Source organism: Phacochoerus africanus, chromosome 10 (assembly GCF_016906955.1).
Source record: "Phacochoerus africanus isolate WHEZ1 chromosome 10, ROS_Pafr_v1, whole genome shotgun sequence".
NCBI classification, from domain to species: Eukaryota; Metazoa; Chordata; class Mammalia; order Artiodactyla; family Suidae; genus Phacochoerus; species Phacochoerus africanus.
The window spans coordinates 32,627,668-32,645,992 of record NC_062553.1 but is presented as its reverse complement, the minus strand read 5'-3'; the positions used below and the strand labels follow the sequence as shown (position 1 = coordinate 32,645,992).

The window sequence follows — 18,325 nt, the reverse complement described above, 5'->3', positions numbered from 1 at the left end:
TCACTCTTCGCCTCCATTTAAAATAACCAAATACGCAGCAGACAGGCCCCAAGGCAAGGAATATTAGCTGTTTCGATTTGCTCCAGGTGGGAAATAACGATGCAATGGATAAAGCAGGAAGTGGGAAAACAAGATGGAAACACCATCACATCAGCCAGATTCCACACCCCTAGGCATGCATAAAGCCAGCCAGGCCAGCCCTCGGCCTGCAGAGCTAACCTGGCAAAGCGCTGTGCTGCTGGCATGACCTTGATTCCAGCTTGCTCTAGCCTTCTCCGCTTTTGGATTTCAGCAGCATCTTTTTCTTCAGCCTTGGGAGCTGCTGCCACCGTGGCCCCCTCTGGAGGAGGCTGTTCCTTACCATGGCTGGGGGGGAGTTCTAACCCACCATCAGGAGGCTTCCCACGGGGGTCCGTTCGGCCAACGGGGTCCTCTTCACAAGAAGACCCCACTTCACTTCCCTCTTCCTCTATTGTTTCAGGATAGCTAGTGAGTTGGATAACATAAATTGACCAAACTAACTGACTGGGCTGAGGAGCAGATCACATGTCATCGATGGCCTGGTCATTCTGATATTACTTCCACTTAAAACAAAAAGTCATAGCATGCAATATGAGCCTGGTAATTAATGGGAAGGAAATTAAATACTGCCATTTGCTAATTAATACGATGCATCATAAACTCGATATTGATTAAAGAGGCTTTTCGAAATTGACACTGAAAGGCAAAAACTTTTTCCTGATAGGACGGTAAAATTCACGTTTTGTTCAATAATGAAAACGTATAATACAAGGTTTATTCAATGGGAAAAGTCATAGATAATAAAGATAGACTATAAAGAATAACCATGCCATGATCGGGGTGGTTTTGCTGAAAGAATTAGACCAGGTTGTAAGTAAGTTTCTTTTCTTTTCTTTTTTTTTTTTTTGGACTATAAGGTTCTTGAAGGCAGGGATTCTATTTGTCATTGGGTCCCCAAAACCTAACAGATAGCACCAAGCACATAGTAGATATCAATAAATACCTATCCACTGAATAAATGAATGCATAAATGTGAAAACACAATCAGAGATTGGGGGAAAGACGGCTTGTTTCTCTACAGAGATAAGTCCAATGTTTCTTCCATTTCATCACAACTGTTTTTCCATGTGACTTTTTTTAGTTAAGATTTTTAAAAATTACAGTTGATTTACAATGCTCTGTCGATTTCTGCTGTACAGCAAAGTGACCCAGTCATATGTATATATATATATATATATACACACACACATTCTTTTCCTCACATTATTCTCCATCATGTCCCATCACACGTGAATGGACAGCGTTCCCTGTGCTATACAGCAGGACTTCATCGCATATCCACTCCAAATGCAATAGTTTGCATCTACTAACCATCCATGCCTCCCTTACATAATGCTTGAGCTTGTATGTAGATCAGTTTGCATCTGGATAAAAAGTCTTACTGCACCTAATCTAACAGGAGTGGGAGTCAGTCTCCAGAGAAGGACATGAATGGCAGATCTCAGCGTCCTGCCAGTAAAGCTGGTTTCAAAGATCTGCTTGTTAGACCAGTATTTGTTGAACACCTACTGTGTGCCAGGCACTGTTCCGGGCGCCTTCATGAAGCTTACAGTCTATCATGACAATCTCTCCCCCAAGATCTGTCTTGCCCCCATCTGTCCCCTGACATCAGAGGTCTAAAGTGGCTCGTGGAGCTCATCTGTGGCCAGGGGCTGTGGGTCCCGCAGTACCACCAGCCAGGGTCGGGGGCAGCGCAGCCCAGGCCTTACCTGAAGGGCCTCTCCCCACCCAGGGGGGAGGTGGCGGTACTCCAGCTCTTCCGATATTCCTCTCGTTCAGCTTTCTTCTTTCTCAGAGGCGCGGGGACATAGGCTGTCTGGTTGCTTTTGTTAGGGAGGTACTGGTTAAAAGGCACTGCTGATTTCGGCTCACCGTGGGAAGTCCGCCTCGCAGACATGTCATCCTTCTTCACATCTGGCAGCTTCCGATGGGGCAAGTCGGATTCAGAGTCGCTGCCTCTCCCTGGGAAGAGAAGGATGGGTGCTGAGAAAGTGTGCTGGGCCCGCAATAAAGTTCCCATTGGCAAGTATGCTGTACCAGGGATGTGGTTAAATCTGTGGGTTTCGGGGATTACTTCCTTAAATTATTCACTCAACCAATCTAAAGTATCAGTCTAAATTAGCCCACTCTGGGAAAAGCTCTCAATCCTAATCAGGACAAAAAAAAAAGTCAAATAAAAAAAAATAGAAGTAAGCCTAACTGTAGCCGAGTGTTACAATTAACAACATGTTTGCAATCCAACTATATGCCTGCTCAGATTCTGCAACTCTCAAAAGAAAAAAAAAAGAAAAAAACCACATAAATTTACCAATGAAGTTTTTACCCAGCACCTGTTGTTGCATGTCTTACACTGTGCTAGGGATTCCGACACATAAGAATTATGAAGGATTTATGATCCTTTGTCTTTGAGGTGTATTTAACCAACTCACAAAACACCTGGAGAATATTAGTTCTCATCAAGGAGCACAGACAATATAAGAGCCATAGTAATTCACAAAGATGATCAGTATGGATTATACCAAGGGTTTGCCTTCCAGGAAATGGTGCAAGTTATAATAAATGCATATTCCTCTACTTCGGAGCCCTTCCTGGGACCCATAGGTAGAGACAATCTTTTTTTTCTGTGAACACTATGGCCCGATGATCTCTTTTTTCCTCTGATACATTTTGCTTTCTACCTTGGATTTTGAGAACAAGGGCATTATATCCTCCCCAGTACTTATCACGGTGTCTTTGCACACAGTGGGTATCTTCAAATGATCTGATGAGTCAATGAATTAATTTGGCTGGAATGTAAAGCAATTCAGGGCTACCAACAGCAGTCTTTTGTTGGGGAATAGCCCCCATTACTATATTGTATCCTTGTTTCCCAAGTTTCATCTCTTTAAAGATCCATGAAAACACACACCACCGTTAGAGGCAGCCACTATCTCAATGGTGGTTAAAAACTCGTAATCAATGAGAGCGTTCTGAATAGCTTATTCCACTCTGCTGATAGCAAAAGGAAATTGATCTCTTGACACTTGTGAAAAGAATCTTAAAATCCAAGTCGAGAGACAAGGAGCTGCTGAGCAGAATGGGCAGCGCGGGGCAGGGGGGTGGGGGGGGGGTTAAGTCAGATCTATTTATTTTGATCTCTGCCACTCACTAGCTATGCTACTTTGGCACTTGTCACTTTACCACTCCAAGCCTCAGTTTTCCAATATAAAGTGAAGAAAGTGATACCACCTACTTTGTAGGGCTGCTAGGAGGACACATGTAAGACTACTGGTACCGTACTTGGCTCCGAGTAAGCGCTTAACAAGTGCATACTATTCTTTATGTCCTAATAGTTCTGGATCTGTCACAAATGAGCTGTGTGCTCCTAGGCTTGCCTGTCCTTTTCTCTAAAAGTAGGAATGAAATGACCTCCTCTGGAGATTCAATGATTTAAGGACTTTTAAAAGACGGTAAAAGTTAAAAGCCTTGAACATAAACAAGTTGTTCATTGTTGCAGATGAAATATTCAGTTTATGAATTATTCATGCCACTTGCTTTCAGGCGCCCTTCTGAAGTTTTGACCATTTCATTACTTGTCGGTTTTTGATTCAAAACTTAGCTCCCTTTCTATCCCTAAGCCTTTGATCAAGTATATCTGTCTCAGGGTCATCATAAAATATTAGAGTCCCCTGCGAATGGCTTTCTAACAAACACTCATACTATCTTACCTTGCCAAGCGTCTGGATTTGTTTCCCCATTTGATATTATCCCCATTTTACAGAAGTGGAAACAGAGGCCCAGAGAGACCCAAAGAGTCCCTTCTCCATGGCTAATAAGTAATAGCTTGGGACTCCAATTTCTGTCCTTTAGATTCCAGCCTAAGAAAGACCCCTAGTTGTTGGAAGGGAGAGGGATGTAACCCTGGGCGAAGGAAGGATCAGACTTTGCTAAAAGGATGGCATCATCCTCAGGTGCACTGCTGCCATTTCCTAACTTTGGGCATAAGCAGAGAATAAATAGTTCCTTCCTTTGTGACAGGCTGCTCTTAGATAAATGGCCTTTGCGTAAAGCATCCTGACAAGGGAAGCCCTGTACTTTGTTGTATAAATGAATGGGAGAAAATGATTTTTCAATCCACGATGAAGGTTTAGCACGGATTAGAGCTGCCTCTGTTTCCTCTGTTCTAAAATCCTATTATCTATGAAACTTACTTTTGTACAATATCTAAAAACACTTTCTCCAAAGCATACTGAGTGAGAGTCTCAAAAAAGGTCAACACAAATAGATCATCTTTCTCGCCCCTCTCCCCCCACTGCCCCAATTGCCCTGTGATGAACGTCTCCAACAGACATTTCAAGAAGAGTTAATTGGAGTTCCCGTCGTGGCGCAGTGGTTAACGAATCCGACTAGGAACCATGAGGTTGTGGGTTCGGTCCCTGCCCTTGCTCAGTGGGTTAACGATCCGGCGTTGCCGTGAGCTGTGGTGTAGGTTGCAGACGCGGCTCGGATCCCGCGTTGCTGTGGCTCTGGCGTAGGCCGGTGGCTACAGCTCCGATTCGACCCCTAGCCTGGGAACCTCCATATGCCGAGGGAGCGGCCCAAGAAATAGCAACAACAACAACAACAACAACAATAACAACAACAACAACAAACAAACAAACAAACAAAAAGAAGAGTTAATTTGCCAGTGGCCTGAGGTCTCAGTTGAGAGAAATGCAACCTTCTGGACTTAAAGACCTAATTGCAGCTCCATCATCTATTAGCTGTGTGAGTTTGCAAAATGTAAGCCCTCTGCACCTCAGGGTCCTTCGTGGAAACAAGGAGCTGCTAATACAACTCTGGTAAATTGTTGTGAGGATTTAATGAGAGGGCATAAAGCAGCTAGATGGTGGTTGACACGGTACACTTTCCGTAAGTGTTAGAATGCCTCTTATTTCAAGCCAAGACTTCAAAAGATTTTGACTTGACTTCATCCAGAAAACATGAAAATGTACTAGGGTGGCTAGTCCATCTATGCCCAACTTTGGATGTGATGATGACAACAACATCTTTTTATCAAAGTCTGATCCTTCCCTTCCCCTACTCATTGCTTCTCTCCCTTCCAGCAACTAGCAGCTCTTCTTTTTTAAATGTATGTTTGCCATACACACCACCGACCCTTTGCTTTTTCATCTTCCTCTAGCACTTTGATTTCTCTCATTACCTACTTCTCTCCCTTAACTTATCTTTTATTTAAAAGATAAGTATATCCTGGGAGTTCCTGTCGTGGCTCAGTGGTTAACAAACCCAACTAGTATCCATGAGGACGTGAGTTTGATCCCTGGCCTCGCTCAGTGGGTTAAGGATACAGCCTTGCCGTGAGCTGTGGTGTAGGTTGCAAATGTGGCTCAGATCCCACGTTGCTGCAGCTGTGGTGTAGGCCGGCAGCTACAGCTCTGATTGGACCCCTAGCCTGGAACCTCCGTATGCCGCAGGTGTGGCCCTAAAAAAAATGTTGCAAAAGATAAGAATATCCCTTTAACAAAATATTTAAAAAATATGTTCGTAATTTGAAAAAGCGCCCGAGTGGAAGGTTTTGTATTTCCCCTTCAGTGAAGCCCATCAGTGGCCTCAGCAGAAATGGCAGTGATGGTGAGAAAGGGACCAGGCCCCTATCTAGTAAGACAGATTGGCTCTGGGGACCTACAGCAACCTTACCGGGTGGCTCTTGTGTCCCACGCATAGAATCATGGCACCTCTTAGGAGTGTGGCTCTTAACTGCCCCTATTCCATGGATGAGTGGGCCTCAATAGCAATAACATGAAAACTATCCATACTGACCCAATGTGAAGTTGGAGAATTTCATGGTAAGACTTTTCCTAGTTGATTGTGAACCCTAGGAAATAAATTTTCAAGAACCGCCCCCCCCCAAAAAAAAGTTCTTCTAACTTTGGAAGTGTTTCTTAGGACTAGCAATCTTCTCAATTATCACCCCTTAAAAAATAGACCATAAACTCTAATGAACTACAACCTCTCTTTGGGTAAAATTGTACCACGCTTTTTTTTTTTTTTTTTTGTACCACACTTTTTAAGACGGATATTTTTAAAGTGTTGTTTTTCTTTAAAACCTCATTAGGTCTTGATTAGTTTACAGGAACAAAAGCCTGAAGGCATCAGGCTGATTGGTGATGGTGAAATCTGTGAGTTAAGAGACTTTCATGAAAAAAAGAAAATTCAAAACATTAAAAATTCTAGCAAGTAAAAAAAAAAAAAAAGATACTTTCATGGATGGTGTTTTGTGAAGCTCAGTTTCATGTTTTTCTTATATGGAAAAAACTGTTATGTAAAGATGCTAGCTTATCAATCTTAATTGCTGCAAACAAAACTGTGCCTCCAGTGCACATTAGTACAATATTAGTAATTACCATCTCAAATCCCTTCAAGATGTGGCTCAGTATAAACTCTGAGTCCCTTGAAGCAGGTGACAGAATAAAGGATCAATATTGCCAGCTATGAAAAACTAGGACAAGACAATAAAAAATTTTAAAACAATCAACATTATATGGATGAAATCGTTTGGTGAAGACATGTTTCATAAAAGTAAAAATCTCCCTTTCCCTTAGCTTAAAGCTCCATTAGGTCATGCAGTTGGTATTGTAACCTCTAATACTGTGGGTGGTACTTAAGATGTCATGTAAAATTTTAGAAATGTTTTTCAAGCAGTTCACAATGCACCATAGAATTCTTTTGGAGTCACATACGATGTGGCCCCGAGGCTAATCTATTTGTTGGAAAGTTTAAGTACTAAACAAAAGCATTAGTTCAGTCGTTCTAGAATTTGAAAAATCTATTAGGCAAACAAAAAAGTGTGGGTAAATTAAGCTCAAGGGTATAAGCTTTGGACCCACACTTCTTGAGGCCAAGATTGTGACAGCACTTACTGACAGTGATTTGGGGCACTAAACTATGTTAGGAAGATTACTTAGCCTCTCTAAGATCCATCTGTAAAATACGGATAAGGAGTGTTTCACAGCGCTATGGAAGGACTAAGTAAAATACTGAGTATCTCATAATCTGTGCTGAGGATTGCATGAGATACCAGGGGTCAAGTCATTAATTCAGGGCCTGGGCACATTAAGTCCCCAAGGATTTTGTAACACAGACGTTTAGAGCTAAAAGGGATCTTTTCGCTATCAAGGATAATTTTCATCTCAGACAGAAGACTTAAAATCTCTAGAAACATTAGCTTCAGTCAAGCAATACATTAAAAAGAAATAGAAACAAATAGAAAAATTCCCCACCAGCCTTAGGGTCGTTCTGCAAGTTTACACATGCAGAGCCAAGCCACGTTTTCTTCCTCAAAGCCCAAAGGTGCCAGAGAAGTACGGCACACAGCTTCTGGAAGATCTACATTCAATTTACATCAGGTTGCGTGACTGTACATTTTTGTAAAGAAAAATGATCATTCCTTTCAGGGGATATAAAACCTAAGGGATTTAAATCAAACCCAGCCTCAGAAGAAACAGGCGGTGTGGCTTGTGGTCTATCCATTAACGGCCACCTGCATCGCTCTAGTCGGTGGTCAGGGATCACAAGCATCAGACAGATTGCCAAAACCGTGCCAATTAAAGTGTCACAAATCCCCAGCTTCAGAGCCTTCCTAAGTGTGTGCAGTGTGTTTCCAGTTTGTTGAATGTTGATCTACTTTCACTTCTACGGTGTGGTACTCACTCAAACATCTCCCTTCCTCGCGCCTGGAGCACATAAGCCTCCGGGACACTTTATGAGCTCACGGTCTGCACAGCGCCTTGATTCCCTGAGACCGGGGGAGGAGTGATGTAACACATTTTCCAGTAGAAGATATGCTCACTGAGGCCACGTTCAAACAAACCGCTGGCAATGCCAACCCAACTTCTCAGGACCATGACAAACACCACAAAGAGATTTCTCGGCTGCCAGGTTAGCGTTCCCAGGTTCCAGCAAGGTGGCGATGGAGCCCACCTTCTCAGTGCCAATCTCTCAGCTGGGGACAAGGGAGAGTTCTAAGATGGGACGTTTAGTAAGGCTCCCACCTACCATCACTGCTTCCCCTGAGGACTACATCGGGCGAAGGTGTCTGCCGGGAACGGGAGCCAAAGGAGTCCAGGCTGTCGAAGGAATCATCTCTGCCATGTCGAGGGGGAGAGAGGGAGTCACTCCGCTCAGAGTCCCAGCAGTCGATGTAGCCGCTGTCTCGGATACTGCATTTGGGACTCTCAATGTCATCAGTCTCCTGTCCGGAAAGAAAATGAAAGGATTACAGACATTACAGCAAATATCAGGAAAAGCAGTCTCCGGAGATCTCTAAAAAGTCCTGCCTACAGAATCAGTTTGGAAAGGCTATGGCAACCCGTTGTCAAATTGATGATCAGCCCCAAGTCAACATTTCAGTCTTCAACCCTTCCCTGCTTCAACTTTCTCAATTGGAAAATCACACAAATTAAAAAAAAAAAAAATTTCCCAAGAATCTCGTACTCCACAATGTTTAAAAAAAAAAAAAATCTAAAGAATTAAGAAAAACAGATCATCAGGTTTGCATTCACAAGAATACAATGACAGATGAAAACAAAAAATGAGAAACTAAAACCTTAACCTTGACCCGTCTTTTGGAATCCATAACTGCATGTCTGTTCTGGGACCCAGCCCCTTATTAAGCTGCACAACTGCTTCTGTTTATGCTGTCTGGCTAATGCACACAGCATTTGTTTTTGCAGCGGAATCAGTGCTGTAAAATCCTGGAGCGGCATGCTTCCATCTTCTGCTACCTTGAAGGGAAATTCCTGCTCTGAAAGGGAGCTGTCTTTCTGGGACAAAAAGTTGGAAGAAAAAAAAAAAAAGAGCAATGAAAAATATGCAAAATGCTTTTCCTGATGCCTCAGAAGAATCCAGGCATGCTCTCGCTCTCGGCCAGCTCTTGGCGCTGGGGGAGCTGAAAGCACTTGTGGCTGACCCACATGTTCAGAGCAGTGAGAACAATGGCTGTCTTTGACAGCCTGTGATTATAAATTCTTTCCAGCGCAAGCAGCACATACTAAAACACTGAAACTCCAGCAGAAGAAAGGTCAGTCAAAGCCATCCTCACCCTCGTATTATAATAAAAGCCTTGTTCCCGCCAGTGTCTTAGCATTAATTATGAGAGTCCGAGCTGACGAAAACAGAAATAACTCCAGTCACTCAAAGATAAACCTCAATTTAATCTCCCCCAGACTTGCTTAAAATCAAGGCTGTGAACGACATCGGCAAAGATGAGAATGTCCCACTGCAGCTTTCCTGGGATGCTCAGGCAGGTCCCTTCCACATTCCCAGTAAAAAGGACAAATAAGTAAATATTCTCCGTGTTTGCAATTTTGGAAACTGGCTAACCTGACTCTTATGCCCACCGGAGCCAACGCCTTCATAGGAGGTGCCTTTGCTGGCTGCTTCTATCAATGCTAACCAGATCCTCTGACACACTCCCCAGCTTGGGCGGAGGCGGGGGGGGGAGGGGGGGTGGACTTCAGGGGGACAGAGTAGCTGTAATTCACAAGGCACAGGCAGGTCTCGTATCAGGAAAAGGGAGTGGGAGATGGGAAGGGCAGGGTTGAGAGACGCGCCCCGTCGCTGCCACACTGAGGACCTGATTAGTGGCCCTAAGGAATGGGTGTCAAACAGTCTGGGGGAGTCCATGACCCCCAGAGGAAGGCAGAAATTCTGGTTATGGAAATGAAGGTAGTTTACTTGTAGGTCAAAAGGTAACCAGAACTTGTACAAAAGCCAGGCCTGACTAGCTGGAAAAGGAAGAACTCATGACTAACTGAAAAGTATACATCTAAGTTGGATATGGTTTTGTATTTAGTTTCTTTGGAAATGCAAGTAATTATCTTGGATTATTTATCCATCGAGAATAGGCCGAATGGCTAATGTTATTGAACCCTTAGTATATGTCTAGGGCTTTGCCTGATGCTTTCTGCATGCTCTATTATTTAATCCATACAACTCACTCCTCAATGACATGGTTAGCATTGTCCCCATTTTGTAGAAAAGAATCAGAGAGGTTGAGTAACTTGCCTGATGTCACACAGTAATCAGCAAAAATGTGCTTCCAACCCAGGACTCTCTCTGCAAGTACCAAATGGTAAAACCTGACAATGTCTGATCAACGTTGGTGTCGTTACAGTTGTCACCATCAGCATCACCTCTTCCAACTGCCAGATGCTTGCTGCTTCCATACTTTGTGGATGACCGTAACCTGGATTATATCCCTTCACTAAACACTGTTTATGCCTAGATCACCAAACCATATGTGTTGCAAAAGAGTGGCATTTAGAGTAGGTTAAGAGCATGGTCTCAGAAGCTCAATTGACAGTTTAAGTCCTGGCTCCACCCTCTGTCAGCTGTCTGACCTTGGGCAAGTTATTTTGCCTTGCCTGGTTTCAGGTTTCTCATCTGTAAAATGGAGCTCATAATATTTATCTCATAGGACTGCTCTGCTGGGACGGTTAAATGTATTACTATATGGAAAGCATTCAGAAAAATGCCTTGACACATAAGTGCTCAAAAAATGTTAGCTATGTTATAATCACTAATTTGTATTCACTGGGCATGTAAGTGTCAATATACAAGTCATATAAAATTTATAAACGTAGTTAAGGATACAATCTTATATATACGCTGCAATTCTTCTATCTCCTTCTCCATTTATAATTCATAACGAGATGCCTTGGGCCCAAATTCATGGGGTGGGCAGACACTCAGGAAGCTGATCCACTGGTCAGATCTAGAAATGACACAATTTTGCAAGCTGCTTGGCCTAGCATTACAAAACTGGGTTTTCCAAGAACATAATGACAGGAAAGCTTCCCTGACACCCAAAGGGCTTCCCCACCCTTCCCGACAGTCCACAGAACAGAAAGGGAAAAAGAGAAAGTCAACATGCTTCTTGGAGCTTCAGCGGCTTTCTCACAAGAAGCTCCAAGAAGCATGTTCTTATGGGAAAGAAAAACAGAAAGGCCGTCTGTTCATGACTTTGTAGAAAGCTAAGAATAAAACCTTGGATTGAGTGAGAGCTGGAAGCTGAAGGGCAGGGCCACTTTGACAAGTGAAAACCAGGCCACCTGTGGCCATCCTTGGCCAAGCTGGCCCCTTAGAAACCTCAGGGTGACGCAGGAGGCTAGCTCTTCATCCAGAAATAAAAATGTGGCATCAGCAGGAGGAATAATTTTATTGGAGTCCATCAAGTCACCCAAGGTAAGCTTTGGGAAAGGGGTTAGAAGACATAAGCCAACGCAAAGGCTAGCACAGATCAAAGGCTTTTTTTTTTTTTGGCCTTTTTAGGGCTGTACCTGTGGCATATGGAAGTTCCTGGGCTAGGGGTCCAATTGGAGCTACTGCTGCCTCTCTACACCACAGCCACAGCAATGGGGGATCTGAGCCTCGTCTGTGATCTACACCACAGCTCACGGAAATGCCGGATCCTTGAACCCACTGAGCAAGACCAGGGATAGAACCTGCATCCTCATGGATACTAGTCGGGTTCTTAACTCTCTGACCCACACAGGAAGTCCTAAATGCTCCTTTCTTGGAGTCTGTTACATCATCTCTGCAGGCCCAGTAGGGGCATCCTGTCTTCTACAGAGAACACTCCAGGGAGAAAGGGTAAGCCTCAGATCTCTCCATCGTGCTAACTGCCGGTTGTTCTCATAAAAGTGTGCTGATGAATGGGGTGAGAACTACCAGCTTCCACAGTATTTTTGGACCATTTCACTCAGCTGTCCTCTTCTCATCCTCCTTTGGCAGAGATAATGAGAACCAGTTAGGGCTGGTGAACGACTTACGGTATCTGAGACACTCCAGATGCCTCTGTTTTACACGCACCATTTTCCGCTTCCTTTATGATTTATAAGGTGGCTAAATCCTATTCTGGACTGTTTTAGGTTCTCCTTTTCCAGCCTGGTGATCCAGGTCCACCCACCGCACTCTGGCTGGGGAAGCTATTCACCCCATAGGTACCGACTGAGCATCTTCTATGTGGCACAATGTGCGCATCTTCTATGTGCCGGGGACACAATGTTAGGCAAATTCTATTAATACCTGTCCTCCGGGGCCTTATGCTCAAGCAGGGAAGACAAAAATCAAACAGAAACACTGATAGATGAAACAAAGTTGGATGGCAAGTGTCATGAAAAAGAAAGTAAGTTAAGGGAAGAGAAATTTGATGGTTTGCTGCTGTTCTAGGCCAAGGTCTTGGACTTGTTTGCCCATCAAGCTCTCTGCTCTGTATCTCCTTATTCTGGTGATAGCCTTCACGGTCTGAAACAGTAGTGCCTTAGGCCAATCACGGTAGCCCCTGTCCCTGGTCATACTCACTGGTTCAGGAAGAGGACCCACACTGGATCAGAGAATACCCTAGGTGTTCTACGGCTGGGGCCAGGGAGGAGAATTCCTTTGCCTTTCTGGGCCAGGAGCTAGACACAGGTAATCCTGAGCATGCTGTTGGCCATGGTCTCTGCGATGAGGGAATATGTGCCTATTGGAGGAAAGGATGAATTCAAGGAGAAACTAGGGGAGATGACCAAAAAAAAAAAAAAAGAGAGAGAGAGAAAAAAGAAGAACCTAGTTCCAGGCCCTGAGATCTCTAGGGCCCCCCTAGTCCGCATGATTCTCCCTCTAATCTCACTATTATTATTATTATTATTATGATTTTTGTCTTTTTGTCTTTTAGGGCCACACCCGGAGCATATGGAGGTTCCCAGGCTAGGGGGTCCAATCAGAGCTGTAGCCGCTGGCCTATGTCACAGCCACAGCAACACAGGATCCAAGCCACATCTGTGACCTACACAACAGCTCAAGGCAACGCTGGATCCTTAACCTGCTGATTGAGGCCAGGGATTGAACCTGCATGTGTCCTCATGGATGCTAGTCAGGTTCACTAACCACTGAGCCATGACAGGAACTCCTAATCTCACTATTCTCAAAGTGATTCCCTTTGGTTCATCTTAAGTGTCCCCTCCCTTGGGAGCCTTTCTCTGACATATCCAGGGCCCATGAAAGGTCACTGTCGCTATGCTTGCAGAGACCTTTTCTCGTCTGTAGCAATAGCAACCTGCTATGAACATCTACTGTGTGTCAAATGTTTATGTTAAGGGCTCTACATGTGTTACTTGCAATATAGAACTTAATAAGTTGTACCATAGTTAATCATCTCTATGCACATTTCTACCACTAGAAAAAATGAATATGAAACAATTTCTGGCCAGCCTCCTTTGTGAAAGAGAAACTTTTCGTTTCAAATTTATTTCAGCTTGTATATGTGCAGAAGAGGTTCCATTTGTCCCTCAATATTTGTTCTCCATTTCTTCTCTGGTGAAAATGCAGTTTTTAGATGAAATAAAGTCTCCTTTTCCCACGTGTTTCCTTGCAGCTAGGTATGGCTATGTGACCAAGTTCAGGTCAATAGGATGTGAGCAGAGGTGTAATGCATGACTTCCCAGAAGTGTGTTTAAAAGGAAGGCATAGATCTCTCTTCTCCTCATCCCTCCTCTCTCCTGGCTCATAGATGGATGTGATGGCTAAAGCTTGTGCAGCCATCTTGGACCAGCAGGTAAGAGGCCATGAGTTGAGGATGGTGTCATAAAAATACAGAAGGAGCTTGGGCCCCTTATGATCAAAGAACCCCCACACCAGCTCTGATTACTCATGTCCAGACCTATGCATGTGAGGCTGACATAAAACTCTATGTTATTTAAGACCTCCATAGAGTTTTCTGCATTTTCCAGCCAAACTCAATCCTAATTGATAAAATGAGATAATATACACTCTAGATAAATCTAATATTTCAGGCATTGGATAGACCTGTGAAGTTCAGGTCAATTATTTCCTACTTTATATAGGGATATGGGGGCACCACAGCTGGCCATTTTTAATTGTCATGCCTTGTCCAGTGATACTAACTGCTCCCTCGTGTCCTATGATGTTGTCTATATTCATTAAAAAGGTAATATCTGTTTACAACAACACATCATTTCAAGGCATTTGGTAATAACTAACTATCTCAATAGAAAGGGAAGTTAAGAGATCTGCAGAGACCAATAGCTGTTCAGCTGACAGGAGCTGGAATAGTAGTAAGACATCAATAATGAGAAGAAATCAGATTCCAAGAGAATCCAGTGGAAAATCTTAGGCAGAGCTTCTAAATAGTTTACAAAAGATAATCCATCTAAACATTTGGATTTCACAAATCCAGACCAAAACTTACCTTTGACTTTCCCCTAAACATCCTTAACCCTATTAAGCTAGATGAAAAATAAAAGGACAAATAAGAGTTAAGAGTAAGAAATGACGTATTGTATTTGATTGAGTGGTGTGTTTATTTTGTTTTTAAAGGAATTTAGCTTAAAGGACTTTGTTTATATGTGTTATGACCAATATAAAAGCTTTGTCCATTTATACATACATGAGCCAGCCTGGTTCTAGCCAAATGCAAAGAACTATTAGAACGATTAGTTTCAAGGGAAAAAATAAATCATTAGAAAGTTGGAGCAAATTCTTGCTGTCAGTATTAAAAGAAAAACTGTAAAGTACATAATGTCTCTCAATGAAGTCTCATTAGTGCATTTAGTTTGCATGTTAGAGAAGAGAGAGAATAAGGCCTTAATTATCTGTTGCAATATGGGTCTTATTCAAAACCCATGGATGCTACTGATTACAAATGGGTCTTACCTATTCATGAAGGCTTGTTGGGTGGTACTGTTCCTGAGTTATACTATATCTTAGTACTTTGGGTGAGTTAAGGTACACTGCTGAGTCTTTTTTTTTTTTTTTTTTTGCTTTTTAGGGCTGCACCCACAGCATGTGGAAGTTCTCAGGCTAGGGGTCAAATCGGAGCTACAGAGGCTGGCCTACACCACAGCCATGTAGGATCCGAGCCTCATCTGCAACCTACACCACAGCTCTTGGCAACTCTGGATTCTTAACCCACTGAGCGAGGCCAGGACTGAACCCACATCCTCATGGATCCTAGTTGGGTTCGTTAACCACTGAGCCACGAAAGGAACTCCCATATGCTGCTGAATCTTAAGAAAGAACACAGAGGTAGCCCCCCGCAAAATACTCCACTGATTCTTGGACAAACTCCTACTTTAGATCAGTCTTTCCCATAATTAAATAAACAAAGCTCTGGCTGTTGTAAAACAGGATTTCCAAATTTCCAGGTCATCCAAATACAATGATCGTAAAAGGTGCATCTTAGAAGAGAATGCTTCTAATTTTTCAGAGCCCATCCAGAGTTGATGCCCAGGCAAGAACTTGGCTGGCATTACCTCACCCACACCAAGGCCCTGACAGGGAAACAAAATGACCTTTAGGATACAAGTGCAGAGCAAGTCTTCATTTTTGTATAATATGGTATTGTTTAATTCAGGCATTACTCCCCCAAGAAAATAAGCCCTGAATTCTTTGGTCTCTAAAGCCATATACTGACAGATTGAATTTGCTCTTTTAGAATTCAAGTTGCATAGAGCTCAGGTCTCCCATTCTCAGAAGGTAATAAAAGTTCAGGTAGGCGTGCCTGCACAAGGCAAAGACAATATCCGTAAGGCAAGAGGTGGTTTCCTTGATCATATGACATCTTTGGTCTGTGCAATTTTACCACGTGGAACTGTAGTCCTCTTTAAAACCAGCAAATGTGTCGTTTTCCCGCCTTGTCAAAACCTCATGGGATGAAGGAGAAAAGCCATTACCTTTCTCATCTGAGCCAGCAAGCCTTCAAACTCCTTCAGGTCCAGTGTCGTCCCGCTATAAGATGCAGAGCTATTTGCTGCTTTGCCCAGCCAGTAAATGGTTACTAGGACCTGTGAAACAGAACCACACACAAAGAATTACTTTTAAACTAAGGAATCAGCAATGTTCCCCTAACAGGAAAGCAGGAGAAGAGAAGGTGCAGTATTAATTTACGAAAACCACCATCCATGAGGTATTCATTCCAGGTAAAATCATTTGAATAAGAACCCAATGCTGCATCAGTCCACACAAACACAATTCAGTAGTTAAAATAAGACTCTAGTTTTATGGAAAATTTGGTTGTAAGAATATGATCTATAAGACAACAAGAAGGAAAAATAGGTCCTTCAAAATTATGTTCTTCGTGAAGGTTTCATAACCAGGAAGCAAAATTTCTTGGAGACCCTAGAGTCGCCACCCAGACAAACAATGAAACAGGTTGTCAATTTCCCATGTGAGAGGGGTGCTTTTCTTTCTTTCTTTCTTTCTTTCTTTCTTTCTTTCTTCTTTCTTTCTTTCTTTCTTTCTTTCTTTCTTTCTTTCTTTCTTTTTTTTTGTCTTTTGTCTTTTGAGGGCTGCACCTGTGGCATATGGAGGTTCCCAGGCTAGAGGTCGAATTGGAGCTATAGCTGTTGAATTGACAGCCTACACCATAACCATAGCAACCTGGGATCCGAGCCACATCTGGGACCTACACCATAGCTCATGGCAACGTCAGATCCTTAACCTGTTGAGCGAGGCCAGGGATTGAACCCGCATCCTCATGGATCCTAGTCGGGTTTGTTAACCACTGAGCCACGATGGGAACTCCAAGAGGTGCTTTTAAAGGCCCATAATTTCTACTTGGGGGGCACGGAGGTTCTGCTAAGACCAATGGCAAACATTTTTCAAAGGAGTGATAAAAGTTGATTAGTGATTTCCAGCATAAGATCAACACAATGTGTCTAATCAGAAGACAGCAACATAATGAAACGTGCAATGTGCAGATGCCTAGCTTTGGGGTACAGTTAGATTCCCAGTTGTCTGAGTGCGAAACTGTTAGCTTGGACAATGCTACTGCCAATGAACACTCGTGGATGTTTAAGAATGTTTATAAATATTCACAGGTCTGAAGCTACAGTCCTAAGTTAATTTTGCTCTGTCTTTCCAAAGAAACCATCCAGAAAAGCAAATGTTCTTTACATTGACTTTCCCATAAAACCCAGCAGGGCTCCGCTGAAGATGAGATCCTTAAAACTGAATCATTACTTTGTTTTCACACTTGGTCTTCTTGCTTCAACAAAGCCCAGAAGTATTCATGGTACCTCGCTTTACTGGCTAGGCCAGAAAAAGCTTCGGACAATGTGATACGTGTACTTTGCTCCTAGATGGTAACAGGCCCAAAATATGCTTGTGAGCATTGTTGCTGCGATGCCATTTGGTTGTCTACCTCAGTGGGAAAATGCTGCTTCAGGAATCTTTCAAAACTTCCAGAAATTCTTTTTTAACTGATTGCTTACAAATAAATTGCCACAGTACAGACAATTACATATGTCAGGACACAAACTAGAGGCATAAAATAACTCATGGTTGCCAAAAGTATGAGGCTGTCTTGCAACGTGTAATAGAATGGAAGGTAAAACTCGTGTTGTATATATATGTACTTTTTTTCTTGGCTACCTGTGGCATGAGGAAGTTCCCAGGCCAGGGACGGAACCTGTGCTATAGCAGCAATCCAAGCCACTGCAGTGATAATGCCACATCTTTAACCCACTACATCATGAAGGAATTCCATTGTGTTGTGTTTTAATTATGGGTTTTCTGTTTAAAACTGTATGATGAAAAATGGCATTTGGAGTTCCCAACGTGGCTCAGTGGAAGCAAATCTGACCAGCATCCATGAGGACACAGGTTCCATCCCTGGCCTCGCTCAGTGGGTTAAGGATCCAGCGTTGCCATGGGCTGTGGTGCAGGCCAGCAGCTATAGCTCTGATTTGACCCCTAGCCTGGGAACCTCCATATGCTTCGGATACGGCCCTAAAAAAAAAAAAAAGGCATTTATCCCTGGTTTTATAGAGGAAGAAAGTGGAGATAAGAATGAGAATGTCAATCAAATATAATCGCACTCTGGGCTTTTTTTTTTTTTTGAAATTTTTATAAAAGGGGAGGGTCAAAGCCAATTAAAAAATTTTATATAGAGAAAGTCACTTCTTAATTTCTTCAATCTGAACTTAAAATAAAAGAGTACTAACATAGTTGCACTTGGAAAATAATATCTAACTCTAAAAAGTTGATTTTGGAAAGTACTAACAAAAACTCATAAGATTAATAGGAAAAAAAACCCACAAAAGATGCAGGCCCACAATTGTACACTACTTCTATGATGCTAATCTTTTCCGCCAAACAATTTGCCCAACTGCTTAATTTAATAATCCCGTCTGTGCCTACCAATGGCAGAGAACTAATGTTCCTGCTGAGACAGATCATTTTGGGTTTAAGAAATCAAACTGCA

General features: G+C 42.8%; 1 protein-coding gene across 1 annotated transcript in view; it reads right to left on the bottom strand.

Annotated features, from left to right (window-relative positions):
- Positions 1-18,325, bottom strand: part of LIMCH1 (LIM and calponin homology domains 1) — a 356,320-nt gene that overhangs the window by 84,017 nt on the left and 253,978 nt on the right. Inside the window, 4 exon segments of the mRNA XM_047799516.1 lie at positions 220-486; positions 1,791-2,043; positions 8,116-8,311; positions 15,795-15,905. Coding sequence (XP_047655472.1) covers positions 220-486; positions 1,791-2,043; positions 8,116-8,311; positions 15,795-15,905 — 827 coding nt within the window.